Genomic DNA, 19110 nt, shown 5'->3' with positions numbered 1-19110 from the left:
GTCCCTTCATCCAAGTAATTTATATAAATTGTAAGAAGTTGTGGTCCCAGCATTGATCCCTGTGGCACACCACTCGTTACATCCTGCCAACCAGAAAATGACCCATTTATGCCTACTCTTTGTCTCCTGTTAGCTAGCCAATCTTCTATCCATGCTAATATGTTACTCCCTACACTATGAGTGCATCAAATAACCTTTGATGTGGCACCTTATCAAATGACTTCTGGAAATCTAAGTACAGTACAGCCACCTGTTCCCCTTTATCCCAGCACATGTTACTTCTCCAAAGAACTCCAATAAATTGGTTAAACCTGATTTTCCCTTCACAAAACCATGTTGACTCTGCCTGATTACCTTGAATTTATCTAAGTGCCCTGCTATAATGTCTTTAATGATAACTTCTAACATTTTCCCAATGACAGATGTTAAACTAACTGGTCTGTAGTTTCCTGCTTTCTGTCTCCTTCCCTTTTTGAATAAAGGAGTTACATTTGTTATTCTCCAATCCAATGGGACCTTCCCCGAATCTAGGGAATTTTGGAAAATTAAAACCAATGCATTAACCATCTCACTAGCTACTTCTTTTAAGACCCTAGGATGAAATCCATCAGGACCCGGGGATTTGTCAGCCCGCAGCTCCAAAAATTTGCCCAGTAGCACTTTCCTGGTGATTGTCATTTTCTTGAGTTCCTCTCTCCCTCCTTTCCATTTCCTGATTTACAATCTTACCAATCTACAGATTACCAATGGAACAGGTTGTTGATGGATTCGGGAATGGAAGCAGAATTGAGCCTCACATTTGCTTCATTCATGATGGCATCTTTTTCCCAACAATAAGGGCTTCACCATTACAGGACCCAGAAATATGTGGAAAACATTATTTGCATTTTCACCATAAAACTTTTGCTGTCAATTTTTGAAAGAACCCATTCAAAGGTGTACTGTATACTCCAAATTGGACAAGCTGACAACTCTACTTCCAACAACCACTTCCCCTAATGCGATGCAGCTCTTGGTCGTCATCTTAAGGCTTAAAAGTTGTCATCTATTTTGTGTAACCTAAGAAGAACTGTAAAAAGTTTCTAAGAAGTGGCTAAGCAGTTTTACCATGCAGCTACAGTTACACAATTACAACTCCCAAAAGGTCAGAAGGCAATCAACTATATATTAATTTAATTAGAATCCCAACTGCTGGAAAGCATGCCTATTTCAACAGGAAGGATTACAGCAGTTTAGCATCCAAATAGTGTACAGTGCCAAAATTGCTTACTTATTTCTTCTGATACTTTCCCATCTGTTTCCATCGCATAAGACATCAATGGTGCCAAATGCAGTCAATGATTATACACATGGATATCCCTACAGTTTCCAGATTCTTAGAAATGCTGAGCACAAAATATTCAGAAACCTGTACCATTACTTTAAATTCTACTTTCAGTTTGATTGTGAGCAACACTCCATAGTCAAGTATTTGAACCATAATGCAGTTAGTAACATGTTAAGTAAAAACAGAAAATGCTGGAAATACTCAGCTCACCGGAATCAACGCCCCACTTTGGATCATCTGAGCACGTCGGCGTGCTTTGGGCAGCACTTGCAATCATCAGCTCCAGACTTCACAGGCAGCACCACATCATTTTTAGGGGGGCCCACAGGCAGGTCTCTACCTATCAGACCAGCCGTAAGGTGGGGGTGGTTTTTCAATGGCAGCAGCACTAGGGCTTGCTTGGGGAAGGGGGAGAAGTGGCCTCAGGCAAGGGAAGAGGCTGCAGGGCGAGGACATTACTGGGGAAGGATGGGGGATCCCAGGGTGTGTGTGGGGACATGTGTTGACCTGTGCAAATGGCCTCAAGATGGAGAGGGCTGAGGAGGCAGGAGATTGCCCAGATGGAGATGTGAAGATGTTGTGAGAGAGTGAGTGGTGATGTCCCTTGAGCTGGCAGTGAGTGAGTTGTATATGTGATGGCCTTGTGAGTGTGCTTTTTTTTATTCATTCAAGGGATGTGGGCTTTGCTGGCTGGGCCAGCATTTATTGCCTATCTCTAATTGCCCTTGAGAAGGTGGTGGTGAGCTGCCTTCTTGAACCGCTGCAGTCCATGTGGTGTGGGTACACCCACAGTGCTGTTAGGGAGGGAGTTCCAGGATTTTGACCCAGCAACAGGGAAGGAACAGAAATATATTTCCAAGTCAGGATGGTAAGTGACATGGAGGGGAACTTCCAAGTGATGGTGTCCCTATCTATCTGCTGCCCTTGTCCTTCTAGATGGTTGTGGTCATGGGTTTGGAAGGTGCTGTCTAAGGAGCCTTGGTGAATTCCTGCAGTGCATCTCGTAGATGGTACACACTGCTGCTACTGTGCATCGGTGGTGGAGGGGGTGAATGTTTGTGGATGGGGCGCCAATCAAGCGGACTGCTTTGTCCAGGACGGTGTCAAACTTATTGAGTGTTGTGGGAGCTGCACTCATCCAGGCAATAAATGCTGGCCTAGCCAGCGATGCCCACATCCCATGAATGAATTTTTAAAAAGTGGGGTGTTCCATCACACTCCTGACTTGTGCCTTGTAGATGGTGGACAGGTTTTGGGGAGGCAGGAGGTGAGTTACTTATCGCATGATCCCTAGCCTCTAACCTGCTCTTGTAGCCACAGTATTTATATGGTTAGTCCAGTTCAGCTTCTGGTTAATGATAACCCCAGGATGTTGATAGTGGGGTTTCAGTGATGGTAATGCCATTGAACATCAAGGGGCAATGGTTGGATTCTCTCTTGTTGGAGATGGACATTGCCTGACACTTGTGTGGCGCGAATGTTACTTGCCACTTGTCTGCCCAAGCCTGGATATTGTCCAGGTCTTGCTGTATTTGGACATGGACTGTTTCAGTATCTGAGGAGTTGCGAATGGTGCTGAATATTCTTCAGCGAACATCTCCACTTCTGACCTTATGATGGAAGGAAGGTCATTGATGAAGCAGCTGAAGATGGTTGGGCCAAGGACAGCACCTTGAGGACCTGCTGCAGTGATGTCCTGGAGCTGAGATGAGTGACCTCCAACAACTACAACCATCTTCCTTTGTGCTAAGTATGACTCCAACTAGCAGAGAGTTTTCCCCCTGATTCCCATTGAATCCAGTTTTGCTAGGGCTCCTTGATGCCCCACACAGTCAAATGCTGCCTTGGTGTCAAGGGCTGTCAGTCTCACCTCACCTTGAGAGTTCAGCTCTTTGGTCCATGTTTGAACCAAGGCTGTAATGAGGTCTGGAGCTGAGTGGCTCTGGCGAGACCCAAACTGGGTGTCAGTGAGTGTATAAGTTTAGAGTGATGAGATGATTGCCTTACCCTGGCAGCACAGATGAGATCACCCTTTTCCTATACTGGATGGCCAACCTCCTGTGCAGTGCGGGTCAGACCGGAGGGAGGGTGGGGGGCAAGGCAGCACAGACAGACTGAAGGAAATAATCAAGCACATGCTGGGGTGGGTGGGAGGAGGGGAGGTGAGGGAAATGGCCACGCACTTGGAAAAGCTTTTCCAAGGTGAGCATTCTTCCGCAGCTGAGACCATTCAGCTGCAGTTCCATTGACATACTTGGGCCTGAATTTTTCAGGCAGCGGGCGGGCTTGGCAGGAGCTGGAAGGGGCGGTCGTGGAGCCGGTCGTTGCCCGCGATTGACTCGGCGCTGCCTTTTTACACGGGTGGGCCAATGAAGGCCTACCCAACGTAAGACGCAAACCGTAGCACTCAGCTACCTGTGCGGACGGGGAGAGGAAGGAGAGTCGGGGCCAGCGCAGGAGGAGAACATCAGGATCATGGAGCCTGGTGATTTAGTGGTATGCCTCATGGCTTACAGGGAGTGGAGAAGAAGAAGAGAATGGTGGAGGCACCTGGCTCAGCAAAGTGAGGAGCACCTCCCTCAAGATGAAGGGGCGGCAGAACCTGTTGCGCACGCAGCTGAAGATCCACAGGGAGTCGTCGCTCGTAGGCACCTTGCTAGACCCAGGGTCTATAGATGGCGCTTGTCATCCCTGCAGATGACTGAACCAGTGACATCAAAGACTGCGCGTGTCTAGGGAACTGGTCAGTCACATATGCCGCCTGCTGTAGGATTTGGCTCCGTAGGGTCATGGAGGGCATCCACTGCCAGTGGCCATGAAAGTTACTGCGGTGCTCAATTTTTACGTCAGTGGCTCCCTCCAGGGCTTCACAGGTGACCTGTGCAAGAGCTTGCAAACCTCCATGCACAAGTGTATCCAGGAGGTCACAGACACCATCTTCGCGCAGGCACAGAACTTTCTGCATTTCACCCAGGATCAGGAAAGCCAGGAAGCAAGATCTCTGGTTTCCCACAGGTGCCATCAACTGCACTCATGTTGCGACCAGATCTCCATGGCAACAAGCAATCAGTTAAATCAACTGCAAGGGCTTCCACTTGCTGAATGTTCAGCTAGTGTGCAACCACCACAAATGCATCCTGCAGGTCTGTGCATGATTCCCAAGGAGCATCCATGACTCCTACATCCTTAGCAGGTTTCAGATCCCAGGGTCCAGTGAGGGTTGGCTCCTCGGGGACAAGGACTACCCATGAAGGACGTAGCTGATGACACCCATGCAGCGGCCTCAGACTGCAGCAGAGCGACGGTAAAATGAGGCTCATGCCACAACCTGGACTTTGGTGGAGCAAACGATAGGCATTTTGAAAATGAGGTTCTGGTGCCTCAATGGGTGCTGGAAACCTGGGAAGTCCCTGCCACTGCCCTTCTCCCCCTCATTGCCCTTCACCCCTCCTCGTCTTCTCCCCTTCTGACAGTACTCCCCTTCCCCATTGTCTCCCTTCACCCCTTCCTTCCTACCCCTCCTCCCCCACTGTGTGGATCAAACAGTGCGATGTGCTCACCAGAATGTGATCCCAAAGCTACTCTAGAACTAGGTCCCACTGAAGTGTGTGTCTCTGCGCTTATGGAGGGTGTGGGTGAGCGCTGTGACAGGACTTCAATTAGGGTGTCATCAGATTCATCTTCCGAATACAGTCCCCAGAGGGTGTCACACATCATCGTCACTTGCTGCTCGCTACACAATCTGGCGCTGCAAAGTCGGGGGGGGCCTGCCTGAGGAGAAGATAGAGGAGCTGCATATATCCTCTGATGAGGAGGGCGTCAAAGGTGGTGACAGTGATGAGGTCCACGAAAGTGAGGATGCCGACAGTGAGGCCATCACATTGACCAGAAAAAGAAGGCATGCTTGTGAGGCCCTAATATTTGCTAGATTCCAGGAGGATGATGATGACATGCAGTGAGGACACTCGATAGATCTGCACCTTGCCTCTGTGAATGTCTGACTCCTGTCTGGCTGAGGGCAGATTGCTTGCGTTTGTGATCAGGGTCATATCATGGAGACACAGCTGTGAAAAATTATATGCACCTGATCCTTTGTCAGCCTTCAGCATCTGAGCCCTTCAGGAACACAGCGTCTCTAGTCACAGATGCTGAAGTGATGGGGCCAGTCCCACCTCAAAGGTGCTGAGAACACACAGAGAGAATGATGGAACTCTGTGATGCTGCCCATGATGTTCTGGCAGCAATGACAAGCACCATTGACGTGCAGGCATCACTAATGTGTCCAGTGAGTGGGAAGCTGGTCCATCACTTTGGCCTGAAGGTTACACACTGCACAGGGAAGAGGCCCTGGACTGAGACACCTGCCTTTATCTTGTGCAGGAACCAAAGTTTCACATCTGAGTGACATGAAGACTGCTCATCATAACAAGGAGCCATAGGGAGTTCTCCCATTCTTGAGAGTTTATTTACAATAGTGAACTTTAAGTACAAATGATTAACACCCGTGCCCAGGCTTTGCAACTACATCTTTTTAACCTTCCTAGCCCTGCTGCTACATCTTGGTACTCCCCTGATATCCACAGTAGAGGTGGAAGCAGCCTGCTGCCTGCTACACCCTGTCTGTGATGGCCTTGGGGCGGCATCCTCTGGAGGGCCAGGACCTGGTCTGCTCTGGCTTGCTTTCGGGGTCCTACTGTGTGGCAGTGGCACCCCCCTCGTCCTGTGGAGCTGGAGCTGCTGAGGTCACAGGAAGAGGGGATTTGGATGGGCCAGACACTCCCGGAGTCACCTGTGTGGATGGCTCTGGGGTATGCACTTGCTTATCTTCTTCTCTCTGGGTGCCTGAGGGCTCCTGGCTGACTGCTTGAGAAGAAGGGGAAGCTGGAGTGAGATCGAGCTGTCCCACACCCCTTTTGCGTTGACACTGTTGGAGGCCAAATATGGCATCAGCTATAGAGTTCAGCCCGCGCAGCAGTGCAGGACCGATGACCTGGACCAAGGTCTCCATGGCAGCTACCATCCTACCAGGCTTAACCTCGGTGCATTGGCATTCTGGCACTATCAGCTCAGACTGAAGGTGGATGAACTCCTCCATTGCGCCTTACAACCTGAAGAGTACAGCAGACATCCCTTCCAGATGTTCCCAAACTTGCTTTGCAGCTGCTGCAACTGAGGTATAACGGAGTCCAGAGGCTCCTCATCTGACTCGGACTAAGCAGATTCCTGACCTCTGGAAATCTGGGAAGTCCCTGTCGCCACCTGCTATGGATCAGACAGTGTGATGTGCTCACCAGATTGTGACCCTGAGGCTACTCTAGAACTAGGCCCCACCGAGGTGTGTGCCTCTGTGCTGGCTGAGGGTGCTGGTGAGCGCTGTAGCATTTTCAATGAAGGTGCCTTCAGATTCAGCTTCATTTGGGGCTTGAGTTGAGGACCTGGGTAGTGAGCCCCCTCGGCTGCTTCCCAGATGTGCCTGCAAAATCAAGGAGAGATAATTAGTGCACAGCAGGGGTCTGCGGAACAGGGGAACTGACTCACAGCATGGTTGTCTGACGGATGTTGCACTGCTGGATACTCACTTGGTTGAGCACCACCGACCTCACTGTCAGCACAGGAACAGTCCAGATCGTCACTGGCCAGCTGGATGACTCTATTTTCAAAGTCTGTGAGGACGTTGATGTTGGGTATTCCTCTACCCACCTGTGACCTCTCCTTTTTGTTGTGTGCCAGCTTGTCCTCCATGAATACAGATAGAGTGTCAGCAGGACGCCTGCCAGGCCAGATGATAAGGATGCCTAGCATGTGTAGATGGTGAGTGGTGCCATGGACGAGATGAGGACCCAATCCGCAGGACAGATGAAAGTGTGTGTGAGAGAGTGAGTGGTGATGTCCCTTGAACTGGCAGTGAGTGATATGGGTTTATGTGATGTGTGATGGATTTGTGTGAGTTGAGAGTGATGAGAAGAGTTACTTATCCTGGCGGAATGGAGGAGTTCATTCATCCTGTTTCAGCAGTGGGGTGGCTGTCCTCTTTTGCAGGGCGCTGGCGCTGACCACTGCTGCCACCGCCTTCCATGCTTGATTGGTGACCTGGTTGGTGGTTTTCACCCAGAGCAGGGGTAGTGGACTTCACGGTGGGCCTCCACAGCATCCAGTAGGCGCCTGAGGGAGGCGTCACTTAATTTAGGTGCAGCATGTTTCCTCCCTTTGGCAGCCATGACTTTGCAGCAGCTTCCGATGCCTTAGAGAGTGCTAGCTCTGTGCAGGGGCAGCCTGTAAATATGGTGCCTGGATTACTGAAGGCCTGAGGTGATGGCAGGGTGGAAGAATCAGAGGTTGCCCTGCCAGCGACCCAGCATGTTTTACAGGAATGCATTATTAATGCAGCTCCGGGAATGGGATGATATGGCGCAAAAAGTCGCCATTGCAGCCGGAGGGTAAAGCGTTCTTTTTCCCGCCTGCTACCGCATTTTATACAAATCTAGGATGATTCCACCCATTGGCTAAGCCTCAGCTGGAATACTGTTTTCAATTCTGGGCACCACACTGTGGAAAGAACGTCAAGGTCCTGGGGAGGGTGCAGAACAGATTTACTAGAACGGTACCAGGGCTGAGAGATTTCATTTACATAGAAACACTGGAGAAGTTGGTATTGTTTTCCTTAGAGCGAAGAAGCTTAAGAGGATTTGTTCAAGTGTTCAAAATCAAGAACGGTTTTGATTCAAGTAAGGAAAGAGAAGCTGACCGAGTGACAGAAGGGGTGGTAACCAAAGGACAGAGATTGGAGATGAATAGTAAAAGAATCAGAGGTGACATGAAGAATTGTTTTTACACAGTGATTTGTTATGATCTGGTATGCATGACATTGGCTCGATTCTTCGTTTATCACCTCTCCTCCGACACCATAAAGTACAGCCATTTGCTCCTTTATGGATTCCACAACTGTAGGCTTTTCGAAACTGCTTCTCCATAGATGTTGCCTGATCTACTGAGTATTTCTAGCATTCTCTGTTTTTATTTCAGATTTCCAGCATCCACAGTGTTTTGCTTTAGTTTTCAGAATTCTTAATGTGTTTTTATTTATCCGCTGGAAGAACAAAATGGCCGTTATTCATACCGGTTGTGGCTTTTTTAGGTATTTGAGAGCTATGAAAGGGACAAGTGCATTTGATTGGGTTTCTTTTTCCTATGAAACTTGCAAGGACAAAATTGATTTCACTGACCATCTGGACTGACAGTCATTAAAATCTACAATACATGGATTATCAGCATTTTTACAGAATAGAAGAATTTATAGCGCTTAGTTTCTAATTAAATCTACTGAAGCAGACTTTTAATCTGAAAGCTTGCAAACAGGTCTAGACATTTATCTCCTCATGCTTATTAAATAAAAAAAAGACTATTATGTAGGGGAAAGTTAACAGGCTGGAGTACAAACATTGCATTATCTTTATTTACTCTATTAAATTTGCACATTGCACAAAACAGATCTGTCACGCTGTGTAGATTTAAATTTGTGGAAATAAATATCATTTACAATATGGAGACCTCCAACACGCATACATCCTGTGTACAGTTTTAATAGAGATTTCAGTAATACTGTAGATGCTGAAATACCCATTCGTCATAGCATTCCGTTTTGCTCTAGCAAAAAAAATAAGTGAAAAACATTTAATCAGTTAATGAGCTGTGAAGAGAGAAAGAGAAATAAGGAAAAAGGCAGGCAGGGAAAAGAGTCGCCAGTGTTATAAGTTCAAAACTTAATTCACGTGATTTGGAGACAAGGTGGGACAGAAAAAGTTATTGTATGTGATCAATTTTTATAAATTATTTGATTAATAAAATTATAAATGCAAAATCAATTGTTTTTTAGAGTGCTTAGTATACGCATGCTGCAAAAAAAAAAAGCAGGCCATCTGGTGCAATTCTGTCATTATTCTGGCCAGAATGCATTGCCCAGTTGGGGGAATTGGCTGGAACCCAGATACACTGGTAGCTGGAACCTTATTGGCAGTGAGTCTTCTTTGGGTTGGAACCTTTGCCCAACCAAAACATGCTCACCCTATACGACAAGGGGCAGAGCTATGGGGAAGGAACTGCTCCCTCGCACCCAGCAGGCAGCAGGAGTTCCAGTCTGGGTGAGCTGGTGAGCATCTGGAATGTGCCTGAAATGTTGAGGGTTACCATCAGTGAAGAGTAATTTGGTGTAATCCCCCTGAACTTGTACACTATGTCAGCGTTAGCAGTGGTGGGTTTGATCGGGATGTGACTGTCAGGATTGCACTCGCTCAGCAATGTTGGGGCATTGATGTTTCCATATGAAAAATGTGCTTTTGATGCAGTAATTATTGCAATTTGACCATATGTTGGTCATTTATTTTCTTAACAGGATATTCAGTTGCCGTGGGGGAATTCACAGGAGACTCTCAACAAGGTAAGTAGCCTAATTGATCACCAAAAGCATGTGCTCATTCATTATGCATTTATTAGTCATTTCCTCTTCCTTAAAATGCAGACCTTTTTTTATAATGAACCCAATAAAACGACATTTGCCAACACAATTTTCCTGTCTTTTTTCTTTGATTAGAACTTGTTGCTGGAATTCCAAGGGGTGCTCAGGCGTTTGGATATGTACGTAATAATGTTCCTTTGTTTAGTCTTGTTTTCAAATGGATTTGGTTGGTTCATTTTTTTTCACCTCTCTGACTCCTCCAATGCTGAATAAGCAGTGAAACAGTTTTAAAATTTTGTGTATCACTTTTTCTCTTATTGTTGCATTTTGTATAATAACAGTACACCACTACTTTCTTCTTAGAAAAAAGCAGGATAAAATTGAGGTGATTTTCTACTACTGCCAGTAAAACGGGTTGGTGCACTTCTGATGTCTCGCCAAATAAATGTTGGAATCGCACACCTGCCTGTTTTGGGCAGCAGCTTTTTAAATATACAAATTGGGAATTTGATGCATGCTCTGCCCATTTGTACCAAGTTATGAGTGACATCATCTGTAAAGCTGTTCCTAAATCACTTTGCTCTTTTATTTTGTGGGGTCAGAAGGAACAGAAGTGCTCTTCCTGATTCCATGCTGCTGTTTTGAACTCCTCTGGGATTGTCTCCCTTCCTTCAGGCCCAACCTGCTGATTGGTTCAAGGTTAGGAGCTATATGATTCTTCACCCTTCCACAAGAGGCAAGCTGCAGCAGAACATCCCTTTGATGCCCGCAGCTCAGTGGTGACATTAAAGTAAGGCCTGAACGTGAAAGTGATTTGGGCCTCCCAACCTGGCTTCAGGTTGTGTGCAGTGCACCAACTGTACAGCCATTTTTGGCAGAGCCTGAAAATTGAGGCTCCTGATTTTTTTTTTCCAGTTTTTTGTGGTTTTATGGTTTTGCAATGCCACATATTTTTTTTAAAGTTCATTCATGGGATGTGGGCGTTGTTGGCTATGCCAGCATTTATTGCCCTTCCCTAATTTGCCCTTGGTGGTGAGTTGCCTTCTTAAACCTCTGCAGTCCATGTGGTGTAGGAACACCTACAGTGCTGTTAGGGAGGGAAGTTCCAAGATTTTGACCCAGTGACAGTGAAGGAACGGTGATATATTTCCAAGTCAGGACAGTAAATGGCTTGCGGGGGGAGCTTTCAGGTGGTGGTGTTCCCAAGAGCCTGCTGCCCTTGTCCTTCTAGGTGGTGGAGGTTGAGGGTTTGGAAGGTGCTGTCGAAGGAGGAGGAGGTGAGCATCCTCCTTCATGACTTTTATCTATGCTGTTCTGAACTAGCTACTTAAAGATAGACAAGTTCAGTCCTGAGCTAGCTGTCTCACTCTCTGGAGAAAGATTGTCTAGTTCTTGCTCAGCCACAGTAGTGTGATTAGTATGGGTCCTAAGCAGCCGGTAACACAGCCTGTTGATGGCAGTGAGTTGATCTGCCATGCCAGACTGGACACTTTTAAAATTGATGATTCACAATTTTTTCATTAGCATTTCATTAGTTATATAATGTTGTTGTCAGAAATTTAGACCAATATAAACGTAATTCTTTTTAATAGGTTGCCGTCATAAATGCAACAGATATGACATTCATCTTGAATTTTACTGGTGAACAGGTAAGGTATCATTATATCTATTCATTTTAATGAAGCATTGAAATTGTTTCACTCTAGCCAGCTGAACAATACATGTATTTTCTTACAAAATAATAAATCTTTCAATTATTTTGGAAGTTTAAGTAATGCTATTAGCAGCAAAAATAGTGAAATTACTGCTGAATCCTTGACCCAATAACACAATGTAGAATAATTTATATTGGGACCCAAAACCATTTAAGAGGAGACAGCAGTAAAACATCAGTGTTGTAAAAGTTATAAACACTGAGGTTTTTTTCTATCACTTTGATGATGACCAGAACTCTGGTATGTCCGCTGGATGCAGCTGATGTGTGAACCTTGCATTGCTGTAGTTTTGCTTTTTATTTTCTCTTCAACTTCACAAGCAAATATTTGTTTTCAAAGGTGAGAGATGCCAGAACCTGTTACAGTATGTCATCATGTCTATCCAGCTCCACATGCTCCCAGTCAAAAGTAGGGAGATTGTAAACTTTGAGATTGGTTTCCACATGATCTTTGCAGTGTCTCTTTTGCCTACAAAAGGCACAGTTAGCTTATTAGCTTCCAAAGCCATTCCAAATCACTTGCTTCTGATGCCCCTCATCAACATCTGAATTGTGTGGATGAGTTTTTAAAAATGTGCACTTCTAAACATTGCTCCCATATTGGTAGTAATGACTCTTAAAAGAACTGCTCTTTTGATGTTTTCTTCCCATTTGATGCAATATATCAATCTCAGTGATACATGTGGAATTTTTCAAGTTCCCTCACAATGTGCCTATATCCGTGCTTAGCACATATACAACTAAATGATGTTGTGCTGATGCTATGCACATGAATCTAGACACCCATATGCTGATTTTGCTTTCTTTGTCTGCTTGTGCTTCCTTATTAGTAAGAACATTATTATATTACACTTCCAAATAACTGAATTGATCTACAGTTAGTGTATGCTACTGGTGAGAATGTAGGGTGGAATCTTAGGTTTACCTGGTGCCATGTGTGGCTCTGTTGTCTCTTGGGTGATGGTAGCTCTTCACAGTTCTTGAGAATCAGTAGTTATCGGTTGGATGTCCAGGTTGTGCACTGCCATGGTACATAATCTACAAAGAGCAATACTTGGTGAAATTGCCCATTACCTTGATGGATCTGTTCAACCTATTAAGCTGCTTTCAGGAAGAGTGGAGGAAATATTAAAGACGTACCCTCATTAGGCGAGAGCCATCATCTCCCAAAACAGTGTGCAGCTGCCTTCTGAATATTGTAAGATGATTACTTTTGATGCAAGGCTCCAATAATTCATTTCCCGTTTTTTAATCCACAGATGGCTTCCTATTTTGGATACACTGTGGCTGTCTCAGATATAAACAATGACGGGTGAGCCTTACCTCTTAATAAATGCTGCAGGAAATATCAGAGATGAACATAGAATCATGAGGTGGAATTTAAAGGCCTCTTCCCTGAGGCGAGTTCTGAGAGGGTGGGGTATGATTGGGTGGGAGGGAGTGGGGTGGGCACCCTGACACCTTCTTGACATCCCCCGATTAAGCTCTGGACGGGAAGAGCAGAAGTCTGCCTTCCCACCCGGAGGCCAATTGAGGCCCTTAAATGGCATTCAACCAGCAGTGGGTGGGAAACTCATCATCTGGGAAGACCACCCAACAAAGCCTATCGGGTTTGCCTGGGACCTCCCGGGAAAGGGGTGGGGGGGATCCTTCGTTCACAGGCACTAAGCTGGCCAAGCAGAAGTGGGCTCACCTCTGACATTTATGCTGGGTTGCAGGGAGCCTGCCCTGAGCATATATTCTAGCCCACTTAGTCTGTCTATGCCCTTTTGTAATGTTCTGCTCACATCAAAACAACTTACTATATCTCCTAAATTAGTGTCATCTACAAACGTGGACATATAAGTCACTGATCTTTCATCCAAGTAACTAATGCACCTGAAAACACAAGTTCCCTGTACAAAACCTTCAGCAACACCACTTGTCAAACTCTGCCAATCAGAGAACATCGCCTTTATCCCTGTCTTCTACCACTCAATCGATTACCAACCCAAGTCACAAGGAAATCTCTAATTCTGTGTGATTTCCTTTTTGTTAATAATTTTTCAGTGAACCTTTTTATTAATTAACCCTTTTATGGCCTTGCCCACCCAGCCTCTGCAATATTCTACAGACTAAATCCTCTCTGAAACACACTATTCTCTGACTCCAGTCCTTCACATTTCCCCTCCACTTAGCCCCGTCACCTCCCCTCCACAGAGCTTGATCTGCTCATTGAAATTGCTCCATGTCTCTCTGCCACTCCACCTCTCTCTCCATCTCTAAAACGATGTAACCAAATTTTCGGTCACCACCATCAACCACACCCCCCCCCACCCCCTCCACCATCCCTCCATTCTTGTCTCAACATTTGGTTCTCATACAGCTATTGTGAAGTGCCATGGGACTTTTTTTTAATGTTAAAGGCACCATATAAATATAGATTACTGTTTGTCCTTTACCTCAGCCTGGCCTGCTTTTTTCTACTTAGTTAAATGTGCATTTCTTAGTTCATTTTTAAAATTCTCTCTTGGGATATGGGCATTGCTGGCTGGGCCGGCATTTATTGCCCATCCCTAATTGCCCTTGAGAAGGTGGTGGTGAACTGCCTTCATGAACTGCTGCAGCCCATGTGGTGTAGGTACATTCACATTGATGTTAGGGAGGGAGTTATAAGATTTTGACCCAGCGACAGTACGTAGCTGAGCCTTTGTACTCTGAACAATTCTGTGAGTTTCTGTCTTCATTAACAGTCCTTGGGGCTGCAGCTATATTCGTTTATGAAAGAAACAATACACAGTTCAGCCAGTTTGTTGCATGTTTATATCAGAGAGGGACAGGAAACAGATACACACCCAAGGCTCCCAAATGGCAAGTTTCAAAATGCGAGTTAAATCTTCAAGGAGGAAGTGTCAAGTAATATTTGACACTCAGCATCCCACCTTCCTCAGGAAATAAGGCCACACGCCTATCTGCCTACTTCCTCATAATTCTTCTATTAGAGGACTGGGAGCAGATAGCTTCCTACCCTCTGATCTGGAAATTGGCACAGAGGTATTGAACTAAGAATACCAACTGTGCATAGAAGCAACTGTAGAAGAAAATCAAACGATGTACTTTCTACTTCCACAATGTGTTGATGGGACCTTGAGCCATGCATGACCTTCCCTTAACTTCCCTTGATGTATTTGCAAGCATTTCTTTTATCAGCGAATTTATGCCAAAGCCTTTCAAATGAACAATTTGCTTCAATGGTTTAATCCTTTGAATGCGTCTTTTGTAGCTTTCAGAAAAAGATCATGGGCAGGATTTTCCACACCGCCTGCCGCTGGGATCTTCCGGTCCCGCCGCAAGCCAATGGACTTCTAGCTGGGGCGCCGCCTCGCCCACAGCGGGTCCTGCCCACCACGGGGCTGGGGAATCCCAGCCCATATAACCGTTGTGAAAATGTGATTTTCTAATCCTATATATGGGATTAGAGAAATCTCCTTGACTATAGTTTTTTTTTTCCTTAATTTAGAGGTTCTCTCCAGAAACTATAAAAACTGTAATTATGATTTTGGCAATAAAAATATTCCATAATAACACAGTCCTAAAATTTATATTGAAATGCAAAACGGGTAAATAGCTACTCTCATCCCACTGAAATCCACCTTAATGTTTTGAATACATTCTTTTTGTCGCCATAATGTAATTGCTATTCATGCTCATGCCAAAAGTTTTGCAACCAACTATTTAAAGACATAAGATAACGTATTCTGACCCTTGTCTTTTTCATGTTCTAAATTACATGCTTCACAGATTGGATGATGTGTTAGTCGGTGCTCCACTTTTCATGGACCGTGAGTCTGACGGAAAGTTGAAGGAAGTTGGGCTGGTTTATCTGTACCTGCAGGAGGAAGAGTTCCTTTTCAAGGACCCTCAGAGACTACTAGGAACTGAAGTATTTGGAAGATTTGGCAGTGCAGTAGCACCTTTGGCAGATTTGAATCAAGACGGATATCACGGTGTGTTACGACTGTCATAACTAATCCTTGGTTTACAATACTGTAAGGCACTGAGTTCTTTCTGAATGCCTGATTAGATATATATTGGGCCATAACTTCCAAGCTCCCCAGTGTTGGATTTGGGGTGTACCCCAAAGATGCGCTGGGGAATCCCTCTCGGAACATCCCAGATAAGGGTTTGCATGGCAATTGCCCAGAAGTGCACACTTCCTCTGGACAATTGCACTGCACTGCGGACCATCCAAAAATGCGATTTAAAACGCAAACTTCGGATGGTTCCAACAGGGTTATACCAATAGTTGGCCAGAAAAAGTTAGAAGAATTAAAACCCTCTCCTAACTTCTGGATAACAATTGTAAAGACCTGGACCAAAACCCCCACGGGACTCTCCCAACAGGGGACTCCCCCACCCCTGACTAAGCACCTTCCCACGGTAGTCCCCACCCCCTGACCCTGCATGGGATTCCCTCTACCCTCACGGGACTTCTCACCTGACCCCCCCACCTCCCTCCCGCCACCTTGCAGGCCCAACCTGACCAGACCCCCACGCACCCAATATCCAAACATCCCCCCAGCCCCTGAAATTCCAACCGCCTACCCCTCCCGATGTCCCACCCCATCTCAGCCCCATACCACCCTGCATTTCCAACCCCCCCATAATTCCAAACTCCACCACCCAGAATGTCGAACCTCCCCCACTCTGCCAAACGTTTCAGCCCCCAACACCCTGGATGTCTGAGCCCCCATCCCCTCCCAAATGTCCGAACCACCAAATCCCTCCCGATGTCCAACACCCCCACCACCCCCCCCCCCCCCCCCCCCCCGCCATGTCCAAAACCCCCTCCTATCCTCACCCGATCTCTGAACACCCTCACTCCACAAATCCTATCCATTTATCTTCTCCCTGACCGGTCAATTTCAATCGGACCTTTAAACTTACCTACTTCATGGCAGCTAGTGCTGTAAGAAAGGGGGTGTGTCCTTCAATTCGCTGGAGCTGGATTGTGACGTTGGACTTCAGAGACAGCTGCGCTGCCTGGATCTCGCCTATCCTGAATCACGAGACAGGCATGGAAGAAATTTGGCATAGGTGAGTGGTCACGGAGTGGCAGTCCGACACTGATTGCCACTCCGAGGAAGTTACGGCCCATTATGTGGACAAAAAAGTCTGTGACATCTTGATTATAGAGAAGTTGGGGGAAACAAGTACTTTTTGCTAATGTAGATCTGTAATATCATAAACGTCAGCTTTCCAGGTTATGTTTAGCCTCACGGAGATTTTCCAATTTCCTCCAGAACCACTCTAGTGAAGCATGTTTTTTTTAAATTCATTAATGGGATGTTGGCTTCACTGGCTGGGCCAGCATTTATTGCCCATCTCTAATTGCCCTTGAGAAGGTGGTGGTGAGCTGCCTTCTTGAACCACTGCAGTCCATGTGGTGTAGGTACACCCACAGTACTGTTAGGGAGGGAGTTCCAGGATATTGACCTAGCAACAGTGAAGGAACAGCGATGGGGAAGTAGACTAAATGCATCTCAGAGCAGTTCCATTAAAGAGAGCTTGTGCTTTGGACCGACCTGTTAGTGTTCCTGATGCTGGCCAAGTTTGCAGCAGCTTTCTATAATTTAATTTGTGCAGGCATCACATACAATCTGTGTGTTCCACAAAAGTCAAACAAAAACTATTTAAACAATCAGATGCTTAGAAATCTTCAAAAAATAAACTAATGATTGCAACAGTGAACAAATATAGAATTGTGAGAAATACAAAAAGAAACTGGGAAAGAGACAAGTTAATAAGACAGTTATATTGCACAGTTTACATTAATGTAAATCACTTTTGGCATTGTTTCAATGAAAGTCATACTGTGTAGTCCAGATATGCAGCCAGCTGAATTAAATTTAGACAGGTGGTTTGAGGTGACCCTGGGGAGGCAATCTGAAGCCAATATGAAACAATATTTTCAAGTAACCGGCTGTCCTGTTTTGGATGTTGGTGAGTGGATCTCTGTGCATGTGTGCAAGCATACATGTACAAAATATCACTTTCCTGGCCAGAAGGTGACTGTAAGACCGAACAGCATTTCAGTCGCAATTGTAGTTTCAATCTACAATGCAGCTGTCCTTAACTTTAGGAAATTCGTGCATCATTTTAATATTCGTTGTTGCCTTGCATTCTTGAGGTTTTTTGATGGCAGTAATTGGGAGAGCAAAGCCAAAGCCAACCCAGTGCACCCATATTTATATAGTGCCTCATGTCCCCACTCTTCTCCAGGTCCCTGGATAATGATGCTGTGTGCACTGAAAACCAGAGCTTCAATTCCTGAATTGTCCTCACACCCTTTTTATTAATTGCCATTTTTAAAAAAATGACCATGCATGATGCCAACCTAAACCAGGACAATTTGTGTACTTGTATTATAATGCAGTTTTACATCAAAGCGCAAGCATGCCAATGTACAGAACCAGTTCACTGTATTTACAAAGCAAGAATAGCAAATGATAATCTTGGGACTTAGCAAAAGATGATTTTTTTGTGCTTTTGTCAGCAGCAGGCAAGCTGGTAAGTTATATGTCCTCCAGGGCCATTGGCTGGATGGAATCAATGCATTGGCAGTTACATTAAAATCCTTAAATAGTTGAAGAGCCTTTAAAACCAAATAAACTTTAGATAATTTCAGGCCATACTAACGATAATGAAAAGAAGAAAGAAAGAACCTGCATTTATATGCAACAGTAGCTTGTATTTATATAGTGCCTATAACCTAGAGAAATATGGCAAGACAATTCACAGAGATGTAATTGGACAAAAATGGACACCAAGCCAAAGGAGAAGGTATTGGAGATATGGTCCTGGCCGCTGCAGGACCGGAAATTACTGCTCAAAGTCAATGGACCTTTTGCTGGTCCGTTAAATTTTCCGTCCCACCCGCAACGATTCTCACACCGGGCGGGACCAGAAATTCCCACCCGTAGTTTTAAGGGGGATCTTAATGAGAAGGAGTAGGTGAAGAGATCTAGGGTAGGAATTCAAAAGCATAAGCTGGCTGAAGACACAGGTTTTGTTGTAGGGTTGTTGGTCTGGAGGAGGTTACAAAGATAGGAGCGAGATCATGTAAGGATTTAAACAAAAGGATGAGCATTTTAAATTGGACATTCTGTGCAATTAGAAGCCAATTTGGGCCAACAAGCGCAGGAGTGAAGAATGAGCAGTACTTGGTGCAGTATGTGATATGGCAGCAAAGTTTTTGATGAGCTGAAGTTTGTGTCGATTGGGATGGGAGGCTGGCCAAGACAGCATTGGAATATTTGAGTCTGCAGGTGATAAAGGCATGATGTGAGGGTTTCGGTAGCAGATGAGCTGAGGCAGAAACTTGACTAGAGAGATTTAGGGGGAGGTGATGGCATATTGGTATTGTCACTGGACTAGTATTCCAATGACCCAGGGTAATCCTCTGGGGACCCAAGTTTGAATCCCACACCAGATGGTGAAATTTGAATCCAACAAAAATCTGGAGTTAAAAGTCTGATGATAACCATGAAACCATTGCCGATTGTTGTAAAAACCCATCTGGTTCACTAATGTTCTTTAGGGAATGAAATCTGCTATCCTTACCTGATCTGGCCTACA

General features: G+C 45.4%; 1 protein-coding gene across 1 annotated transcript in view; it reads left to right on the top strand.

The window, feature by feature from the left end:
* The window catches only part of itga8 (integrin, alpha 8), a 277429-nt gene that overhangs the window by 63189 nt on the left and 195130 nt on the right, over window positions 1–19110 (top strand). The window contains exons 8-12 of the mRNA XM_078538452.1: window positions 9717–9761; window positions 9915–9958; window positions 11372–11428; window positions 12753–12805; window positions 15274–15479. Of these exons, the coding sequence (XP_078394578.1) occupies window positions 9717–9761; window positions 9915–9958; window positions 11372–11428; window positions 12753–12805; window positions 15274–15479 (405 nt within the window). The remainder of the gene's footprint in view (window positions 1–9716; window positions 9762–9914; window positions 9959–11371; window positions 11429–12752; window positions 12806–15273; window positions 15480–19110) is intronic.

This window comes from Cetorhinus maximus, chromosome 3 (assembly GCF_964194155.1).
Source record: "Cetorhinus maximus chromosome 3, sCetMax3.hap1.1, whole genome shotgun sequence".
Taxonomy (NCBI): domain Eukaryota; kingdom Metazoa; phylum Chordata; class Chondrichthyes; order Lamniformes; family Cetorhinidae; genus Cetorhinus; species Cetorhinus maximus.
This window is presented reverse-complemented; position numbering and strand designations above follow the sequence as displayed.